At 42.3% G+C, this 10,807-nt stretch overlaps 1 protein-coding gene across 1 annotated transcript in view; it reads left to right on the forward strand.

The window, feature by feature from the left end:
* The window catches only part of FAM174B (family with sequence similarity 174 member B), a 138,714-nt gene that overhangs the window by 28,478 nt on the left and 99,429 nt on the right, over positions 1 to 10,807 (forward strand). Inside the window, exon 2 of the mRNA XM_007959973.1 lies at positions 6,517 to 6,648. Within this exon, the coding sequence (XP_007958164.1) occupies positions 6,517 to 6,648 (132 nt within the window). The remainder of the gene's footprint in view (positions 1 to 6,516; positions 6,649 to 10,807) is intronic.

The following is a 10,807-nucleotide window of genomic DNA, read 5'->3' on the forward strand; positions in this document are numbered from 1 at the left end:
ATACATCTTGAGAGAGAAATTTATCTTAGGAAAATGGCTCACACAGTTATAGAGGCTGTCAAGTCCCATGTTCCTAGATCAAATGTCAAGGTGGAGACTTTTCCTGACTCACACAGCTGCAGGGTCTGATGAGTTCAAGACTGGCAGGCAGTGTAACAGGCTGCTGACTTTGATGGAAAACAAATCCAAGATCAGCAGGCTCAGAGGACAGTTGTAGGCAGCACGACAGGACCCAGAGCCACAGAACGTTCCCAAATTTTCCCAGGATGTCCATTTATATGTTGGAAGCAGGTCACACCCCTAAGAAAACTTGTTCAACTGATTGGCTGCTCAAAGCGTATTCATCAGTTCTCATCATGGGAACAACCACATCACAAGTGCTTAAACCACTCAAAACCATGGTCCAGCCAAGTTGACACACAACTCCAGCTATCACAGCCTTCTTGAGTAAATCCCAGAGGATATGCACTGACTATACCTTTCGATTTTGGGTTTCTAAGTTGACACCCAAGGCTATGCTCTTAAGCCCCATCCCCTCCTGCATTTGTGTCACATTTAAAACAGTGAGTGGCTGTGTAGCACTGCTGCTATCCACGGTTTGAAGGAGGCGTGGTAGCAGACCATGGGGAGCAAGCCTGCTAGTCTGCCTAGGTTCAGACCCCTACTCTGCCACTTATTAGCTGTGTGGCTGTAGCAGAGTAACCTCTTTGAGCCTCAGCTTCCTCAGCCATAAGAAAGGGATAGTACCAGCATGTGCCTTAAAAAAAACAAAAACAGAAAGTAGTTGCTGTTGAGTTGACTCCATGTCATGGTACCCCATGTTTGCCACAGCAGAACTGTGTCTCATAGGCTTCTCAGCAGCTGATTTTTCAGAAATAGATTGCCCAGTCTTCTTTCCGAGGAGTGGCTGGTGGGTTTGAATCTCCAGCCTTTTGGTTAGCAGCGGAGCACAGGGACTTCATGTGTTTTTTAGGGTTATTTATAAGTTTAAATAACCACAGGAGCTCTGGTGGTACAGTGATTAAGCACTCAGCTGCTAACTGAAAGGTTCGAACCCACCAGCTACTCTGCGGGAAAAAGATGTAGCAGTTTGCTTCTGTAAAGATTACAGCCTTGAGAACCCTATGAAACAGTTTTATTCTGTCCTATAGGGTCACTATGAGTCAGAATTGCCTTGACAGCAATGAGTTTTTGGTGTGAGTTTATGTGACATCATGCATACAAATTGCTTAGTTGGCCCCTAGGATGATCTCAACTATTATGGCCCATTTTTCATGTAAAAAGACATGATATAGTATCATTTAGAGAAGAGCTAGCAGAGACTCAGGGAGGATGTTTAGGCTTCGAGCATTGTCTGATTTTCCATTATCTCCTGCTCTCTTGTCTCTCCAAGGCAGGGAGGCATGTTTCTCTGATCCTAGCAGAGTCAGGCTCAGGGATCTGAAGGTCTGCAGGAAGCGCTGACTGACTCTGCTCATATATCCCTTGCTTCTGAGCAGCACACAGCTAGTGCAGGAAACTAGGCCTATTAATTTGAGAAAAATTAATTTGAGCAAAGAGCTCCCCACCCTGCCCCACTCGACTGCTTTATGCAAAGCTCTTGTTAATACATCTGAATTTTCCATCCTGTCCCAGGCATCTCCTCCAGGGTGCCTCTACTAAAAACGTGCCTGAGTGTCTTTAAACTTCTCACACATCTCAGTTTTCCCTTATTAACACACCCAACAATGAAGCAGCATAAATTGGTTTTCTTTTGTGAAGGGAATTGTGTCTTGGAGAGTTGATTGCTTGAAATGTAATTTCTTCAGCTCATAACATCAAAACTGGCATTGGAAGTGTGCACGAGGGCCCTGGCTAATAGCCTTTGGTGTGATCACAGAGTGTCCAATTATTTTTTGAGGTCATGTGTTTGGAAAGGCCGGCCAACCTCTAGGGACACTGAAGCATTGTAGGCTACAGCAGTCCAGCAGCTGGTGTTTATTTCCAGCTTCTCCCATGGATAAGTGTTTAAGGTCTCATCTGTCAGTTTGGTGCACTGTGGTGACTTGCATGTTGCTGTGATGCTGGTATTTTAAATACCAGTGGGGTGACCATAGTGGACAGGTTTTAGCCGAGCTTATAGACTAAAACGGTCTAGGAAGAAAGGCTTGGAGATCCACTTCCAAGAGTCAGCCATGAAAGCCTTATGGATTACAACAGCACAGTATCTGATACCGTTAGTTCTGGAAGATGAGCCCCGAGGGTGGAAAGCACTACCCAGTAGCCACAACAATGGACTCTAGCATGCCAGTGATCATGAAGATGGCACAGGACCAGGCAATGCTTTGTTGTTACATATTAGGTCACCATGAGTCAGAGCTGACTTGATGGCAATTAACAATAACAACAACATTAGTCTAGTCAGTTAATTTTCAGATCACAAGAGTCTATAGACAATTAAGAAGAAGGAAGGTGATTTCATAGGTCTCATGGGGATCCACTCCCATGAAGCTGAGCTGAAGCCAGCACCACTAGAACCTTCCCCCAGAGTCAATACTCATTTTCTGCCTCAGGGCCAGTGACTGACTGAGACTTCATGTTAAAACCGTACAAGGAGGTTTACAGATCAGATTTCTCATTTTCTCGGTGAAGAATACTGAAAATACCATGGACTGTCAGAAGAATGAACAAATCTGTGTTGGAAGAAGCATAGCCGGAATGCTCCTTAGAAGCTAGAAGGGCCAGACTTTGTCTCTTGTACTTTGGTGATGTTGTCAGAAGGGTCCAATCTCTGGAGAATATCATGCTTGGTTAAAGTAGAGGGTCAGCAAAAAAGGGGGAGACTCTCAATGAGGTGGATTGACACAATGGCTACAAAGATGAACCCAAGGATAGCAATGATTGTGAGGATGGGGCAGGACTGGACAGTGTTTTGTTCTGTCATACATAGGATCACTATGAGTCGGAACTGACTTGATGGTACCTAAGAGCAACAACAGGCTTTATGATACCCAAGAAAGAGTTAGAAACATGACTGACTCCTTGATCTGAAGTTATCTGGGCATCAGACTGTTGGCATATACAGAGGGGGTTCCTCAGGCCCTCTGGCTCACAGGACAACTCTTTTGTGCTTATTCAGATAGTCCTGGTTTGGGCATCCCAGGCACAGAGCATGGGGAGCAGTGGAGGCAACCCTGCTCCTTTGCAAAGCCAACAAACTTCCTCTTTGAATAGCTGTGAATCATCCGGTGGAGAGGTGGGGTTGTTTTCCCAAGAAAGGTCTGGGTCTGTACGTTTCAGGGGTTTGACCCTAGTAACCAGGGTGCTAGGATGGGTGTGTTTTTGTGGCTTTGTCGTGGATTGCTTGCATTTGACTATTAGCCTAAAGGTTAGCATTTGGAACTCACCCCAAGGCATGGTGGAAGAAAGGCTTGGTGATCTGCTTCTATAAAATTTACAGCCAAGAGAACCTTAGGGAGGAGTTCTACTCTGTAACACATGGGGCTGCCTTGAGTCAGTATCAACTCAGTGGCAACAATTTAGGGTTGTGTTTGTTTGTTGTTATACTAAGCGTGATGCCTAACTTTCATGGAGCTCCTGCTGTGTATAGGCTTGTTAAGTGTATCCTCTCATTTAATCTTCCCTTGCCCATGAAAGACGAATACTAGTATTATCCCATTTTATTTATTTATTTATTTAAAAAGAGAAACATAACATGTTTCTTGAGGAGTACACTGTACACTACAGAATAACACAGGGCTTGTGACAGTGATTAAATGTTTTGTGGCTGCATAGAGAGATGCTGAGGCTTGAATGCACAAAGGTATTGATTACATGGTGAATCCCACCAGTTTGTTTCCTGCAGTTGCTTGCAACACAGGGAGAGATGAAGATAACATAAAAACTTGCAGGCTATATTGCATGCAAAATGGGGCAGGTGATGAGCTAAATGAATAATGAGTCTTCCTCTTCCCATTCATAAATGTGAGAGTCAGTTCATCTATTTCAAACCTGAACCCCATGCCATCATGTTAATTCCGACTCACAGCAACCCAATAGGACAGAGCAGAACTTTCCCATAGGGTTTCCAAGGTTGTAAATCTTTATGGAAGCAGACTGCTTCATCTTTCTCCCATGGAACGGCTGGCACGTTCAAACCCTTGACCTTTTGGTATAGTGCTTGATTATTAAAAATGCCAATGAAGGGCCAGGATTTGCAGTTTAACATTCAGACTAGCCATTTTATTTGGTTTTCACTTAGAATCTCATTCTGCAACGGTACCCACTAGCATTTTTCCCATTAGCAGCATTCAAGTGTATAAAATAGAGGTCCCTTAAGTAGATCAGAGAAAAATATGAAAAGTATTACACAATTTGAAATAATTTGTGGTATTTATGATTTCAAAGCTTCTAAGTAAATGAATGTCATAGAGGCTATATTAAATTTCATTTACTTTCCTGAACATTATCATTACATTTTCTGTGTTGCTTAGCATCGAGTTTTAATTTTAAATTTGTTGTTGTTATCATTAGCTTCCTTCATGTCAGCCCCTGACACATGGCAACCCCGTTTACAATAGAACAAAACTATACCCAGTCACACACCATCCCCCTGATAGGCTGCAAATTGGACTGTTGTAATCTATAGGGTTTTTATTTTTAAAAGTGGATCACCAGGCCTTTCTTTCTAGCCTGTCTTAGTCTGGAAGTTCCACTGAAAACTGTTCAATATCATAACAATATGCAAGTCTCTGACATCAGGATTGGGGGAAGGCTCATTAACAACCTTAGATATGCAGGTGACACAACTTTGCTTGCTGAAAGTGGGGAGTGCTTACTGATGAAGATTACAGGCTAGAGTCTGCAGTAAGGATTACACCTCAATGTAAAGAAAACAAAAATCCTCATAACTGGACCAATAAACAGCATCATGATAAATGGAGAAAAGGTTGAAGTCATCAAAGACTTCATATTACTTGGTTCTACAATCAGTGCCATTGGAAGCAGCAGTCAGGACATCAAAAGACATAATGCATTAGGCAAATCTGTTGCAAAAGACCTCTTCCAAGTGCTGAAGGGCAAAGATATTTCCTTGAAGACTAAGATGCACTTTACCCAAGGCATGGTAATTTCAGTTGCTTCATATACATGTGAAAGCTGGACTATGAATAAGGAAGACCAAAGAAGAGTTGATGCTTTTGAGTTGTGATGTTGGTGAAGAATGCTGAAAGGACTGTGGACTGCTAAAAGAACTAACAAATCTGTTCTGGAAGAAGTGCAGCCAAGATGCTCCTTGGAAGCGAGAACAGCCAGACTTCGTCTCACCTACTTTGGTCGTGTTGTCAGAGGAACCATTCTCTGGAGAAGGATGTTATGCTTGGTAAAGTGGAGGGTCAACGAAAGAGGGGAAGGCCCTCAACAAGATGGAGTGACACAGTGGCTGCAGCGATGGGCTCAGGTATAGTAATGATTGTGAGGCTGGCACAGGACCAGGCAGTGCATTTCATTCTGTTGTACATACAGTTGCTGTGAGTTGGAGATGACTCGATGGAACCCAACAACAACAACAACATGCAAGTCTCCACTGGCAGACAGTAGTGACTGTGCATGAAGTGCATTGGCTGGAATTGAATCCAAGTTTATTTCATGGAAGATGAGAATCCTACCACTCAACCACCAATGCCTCATCATCATTATTATTTTTCCAAAATTTTATTTATTTTGTCATTTACCTACTTTTATTTATCTGGAAACTGAGGCATAGGGAGATTAATGTACTAGTCCAGGATCACATAGGTGAAGTGGACCAGGCTCTGGCTCAAATCCAACTAGGCAGGCCAACAGAGCAGCAGTCTCAACACCAGGCTATGCTGCCCGTGCTGGGGAGCCATGCCCCTAACACTACAGGGCCGGGGCAAGAGTGGGAGGGCAAGGTGAGTTGTGCAAGCAGGGCTCAAAACTGACCCCATTTAGCATTTTGATATTTCGTTCATCATAGATTTTTTTTTTTGCATTAATTTTAACTTTTAAAAATATTGCCAAACCTCAGACCCATTGCTGTTGAGCTGAATTCCAACTCATAACAACTTTATAGGACAGAGCAGAGCTGCCCCATAGGGTTTCCAAGGCTGTAAATCTTTAGAGAAGCAGACTGCCATATTTTTCTCCTGTGGAAGGCTGGTAGTTTCAGACTGGGGACCTTTAGATTAGCAGCCACATGCTTAACCATTACACCACCAGGGCTCCACAAACACTGCATTTAGATATTATTTGATTACTGAGTTTCTTTGTTCCAGGGAAGGTATAATCATCTCTGTTTTATGGGTGAGGACCACAAAGGCTTAGTGTAGTCAGGAGCTTGCCTGTGGTCCCATGGCTGGTATTAACCATGTCTCCTGTGAGAAGGCTTGGTGGCTGGGGGAAGTCAGGAGGAAGGAAACCTAACTCCGCAGTGACCTGTGCTGTGCCCTCCCTGGTGAGGGCTTGTACTGGCCCCTTCTCTTCAAGCTGTGTCTCATGACAGATCTTCTCTTCCAGGTCAGGAAAGAGGTTAAAGAAAACCCGAAAGTATGACATCATCACTACTCCAGCTGAGAGGGTGGAAATGGCCCCGCTGAATGAAGAGGACGATGAAGATGAGGACTCCACAGTATTTGACATCAAATACAGGTATGGGATGGATGGGCTTTCAGGTGGGAGGCTGATGGGACTGCTCACCTTTGCAAACTCCACCAGGCCAGGCGTAGTTTCCTTGTGTTCTGGTTCTTTGGTTAAATGCTTGGGCTTGGGAGGTTCTGCATATGGAACTGATCAGTTCTGATCCCTTCCTGGAAATGCATCACACTTGAAAAGCCAGCAGAGGGGTGCTTATTCCCAACTATTCTGCAACCTGACAACATTGAGAAGTCAGATTTAAGGGAGAAAAAGCAGGACTAGATTTCAGATAATAAGCCTGTTATGCATTGACTGTGGGAATCAAGTGAAGCAAGTGGCCACATGCCTGTCACATACTGTGCACAGAAACGGAACTTACAGGCTTGCTTAAGTTGACAGCTGAGGGCATATGGGGGATTTCTGCTTGGTGTGAAAATTACCAGTGGGCTCTGAAGACAGGTGTGTTTCCTAAAAATAGGCTGTAGTAAAGTCAGAGCGATTTTGTGACTTTAGGAGTATAGTGTGTGTTTTCAGATCCTTTTGGGATATACTTTGAATATGTTTGATTCTATAGTGTAAGAACTGGGGTGAATGTAATTTAGAGAGAAGGGAAGGTCCCAGTTGGTAGTAGCAACACATCAAGCCAGTGGCCGTTGAGTTGATTCTGACTCATGGCAAGCCTGTGTGTTAGAGTAGAACTCTCCATAGAGTTTTCTTGGCTGTAATCTTCATAGTAGCAGATCACCAAGCGCTGCTGGGTGGGTTTGAACTGTAGCGTAGTGCCTAAGGCACTTGACTGCTAACAAGAAGGCTGGCGGTTCAACCAACCAGCCACTCCTCAGAAGGAAGTTGGAGCAATCTACTTCTGTAGTGATACTGCCTTGGAAACCCAAGGAGGGGTCGCTATGAGCCAGGTCCGACTTGACGGCACATAACACCAACAAACAAGAACAGTCGAGCACAAACAATTTGTGCCATCCAGGGATCTTCATTAGTAGAAAAGGTGGACAAAAATCTAGGCTATTCCCAATCCTGAGCTTTTCTCACCATTCCACTGCCTGTCAATACCTGGTAAGGCAAGCCCTCTTTCCTTTTCCTCACTGACTTCCTCTTGGGCAGCACAGCCTTGACCATATCTTGACCCTTTGCTCCTCTATATAAATCAGCTCATGAGATTTAAGAAAACAACTTTGGAATTTTGATTTGGAACTGCTGTGACTCTGTAGATGAATTGAGGGAGAACCAACACTGTTAGAAGGTCCCTGAGTGGCATAAATGGTTTGCGTTTGGCTAGTAATCAAAAGGTTGGTGGTTTGTATCCATATAGAAGTGCTTTGGAAGAGAGGCCTGGTGGTGATCTACTTCCAAAAGATTATACAACTGAAAACTTTATGGAGGTCTGTTCTACTCTGACCCACATAGGGTTTCCATGAGTTCAGATCAACTTGATTTTAAATACCATTATGATATTGGAAAAAGAACTCTAGTGGCACAATGGTTAAGTGTTCGGCTACAAACTGAAAGGTTGATGTTTTAAACCCAACCAGAGGCTCTGCAGGAGAAAGACCTGGTAATGTGCTTCCATTACAGCCAAGAAAATCCTTTGGGGCAGTTCTGCTCTGTCACATGGGGTCACTATTGAGTCAGAATCAACTTGACATTGCCCATCAATGACAGCAGCATGATACTGGATCTTTCAATTTATGAACATGGAATGATGTTCTGTTTATTTTTTCTTTTTAAAATGTCTTTTAGTATTTTTAACCATTTCTTCATAAATATTTTACAAATTTTTGTTAGATATATTCCTAGGTGTTTTATATTTTGACATCTTTTTCAAAATACCATTTTATAACTTTTTGTTTATGGTGTCTAGACATGCAATTGAATTTTTTTTTAAATTGTGATTTGGGTGAAAGTTTACAGTGCAAACTTGTTTTCCATTCAATAATTCATACACATTCTGTTTTGTGACATTACTGCAGTCATTTTTCCCATTTCCTCCCTGTGCCTACCCCTTCCCTTTGTTCTTCCTTCCTCTCCCTGCACACCTTCCTAGGTCTAACCCTGGGCAAATGCTGTCCTCTTGATCTCATGTGTTTGATTGTTCTAGAGAGTTCATATCCTCTTGATATTACTGTTTATTTTATAGGCCTGTCTATTGTGTGGCTGACAGTTGAGTCATGGGGGTTAAGTTAAGTTCTTAGCTTGAAGGGTATCTAAGGGCCATGGTCTTTGCAGTCTTATCAGTCTTCATCAGATGCAGTTGACTTTTAAAATACTGATTTTGTATCTACTACTTTGTTAAACTCTTACTAATTCTAGTAATATAAATGTTAATTCTTTGGGGATTTTAGGTATGTGTGTAACCTGAGACTGAGAAGATCTTTTATTCCCCCAATTCTTAAACACTTTATTTCTTTAGTCTTTTGTGCTTTTGGCCTCTAAGTTATTGTTAAATAGAAGTGGTGATAGTAGGCATCCTGTCTTTTTTTTTTTTTTTTTAAATTTCTTTTATTTTTAAGTTTTGACTGTGATTTTGGGTGAAGTTTTACAGAGCAAATTGGCTTTCCATTCAACAATTCATACACATTCTGATTTGTGACATTGATAACAGTCCCCATAATGTAACAACACTCTTTCCACTTCCTCCCTGTGTTTCCTGTTTCTGTTTGTCCTTTCCCGTCCCCTCTTGCCTTCTGAGCTTCATCCATAGGGAAATACTGCCCATTTGATCTTGTATGATTGGTTGTTCTAAGGAGTGCATACCGCCCTGGTGTTATTGTTCACCTTATAGGACTGTCTGTTGTTTGGCTGAAAGTTGAGCCATGGGGGTCAGTTTGGTTCCACGCTTGAGCGTCGTCTAAGGGCCATAGTCTCAGGAGTTCCATCAGTTTCTGTCAGACCAATAAGCCTGGTATTTTTTTTCTTCTTTTTTATAATTTTGTGTTTTATTCCATATTTTCCTTCTACTTTATTCAGGACCCCCTATTGTGATCCCTTTATGAGCAGTCAGCAGCGGTAGCCAGGCCCCATCTGGTCCTTCTGGTCTCAGGGTTGTGGAGGGTGAAGTTCCCATGGTCCATTAGTCCTATTTCCACATGTCTTTGATTTCTTCACTCTTCTTTTCTCCTGACGGGGAGAGACAAATAGTTGCACCTTAGACAGCCACTCACAAACTTTTAAGACCCCAGTCGTTACTCATCAAAGTAGAATGTAGAAATTATCTTTGTGGACTATATTATGCCCATTGATATTATTGTCTCCTGAGACTGTAGTCCTAAGACCCCAGGCCCAGCAACTCCTTCATTAAGTTATGGCTAAGAAGTTTTCCTAATTTTGCCCCGGTATGCTTTACTGTATTCATGGATATATTTGCAACACAAGTAAATAAGTATGTACAAATATGGTCTGTCAAACTGGTATGTATTTGCGGGTATAGTCCCATTTTTCCTCTCCTGTTCAGCTTGCATGTCTGTCTGTGTATCAACTCATAGATTACTGTTATTACTATTATGGCAGGATTGTGTATATAATAGTATTTATCTTTGTTACCTTTAACTCTTGTGCTCCTCCCAGTATCTTCCTTTGCCATGATCATTTTGTTCTGACCGTCACTTACTGTGTTTTGCCTTTCTCAAGTTAGTATGTGTCTACCCTCTAGTTAGTGATTTACCCTCCCTTCCGTCCTGTTTTCAACATTTGATAGCTAAGAGTTGGGTTTGCTGTAGGGCTGTTTTAGTTCATCACCCCCTCTTTCCCCAGGAATTTTACTTCTGTTCATAGCATGTCAAGACTTTGTTTTATTTTTTAAATCATGTTGTTGTTAGTTGCTATCAACTCACAGCAGCCCTATGTTTAATAGAACAAAAGATAGCCCAGTCCTGTGCCGTCCTCATGGTTGTTGCTGTGTTTGAGTCCGTTGTTGCGGTTTTGTGTCACTTTGTTTCATTGAAGGTTTCCCTTGATTTTACTGACCCTTGACTCTAGCAAACATGATGTTCTTTTCTAACGACTGGTCTTTCCTGATGATGTGTCCAAAGTAAGAGAGTTGAAGTCTCATCATCCTTGCTTTTTTATTTTTTATATTTTAAATTTATTTATTTTTATTTGGGTGAAGATTTACAGAGCAAATTCACTTTCCATACAGCAGTTCACATATACTTTGTCTCAT

Source organism: Orycteropus afer, unplaced genomic scaffold (genome assembly GCF_000298275.1).
Source record: "Orycteropus afer afer isolate SDZICR_OR568_19922 unplaced genomic scaffold, OryAfe1.0 scaffold00019, whole genome shotgun sequence".
Classification (NCBI taxonomy): Eukaryota; Metazoa; Chordata; class Mammalia; order Tubulidentata; family Orycteropodidae; genus Orycteropus; species Orycteropus afer.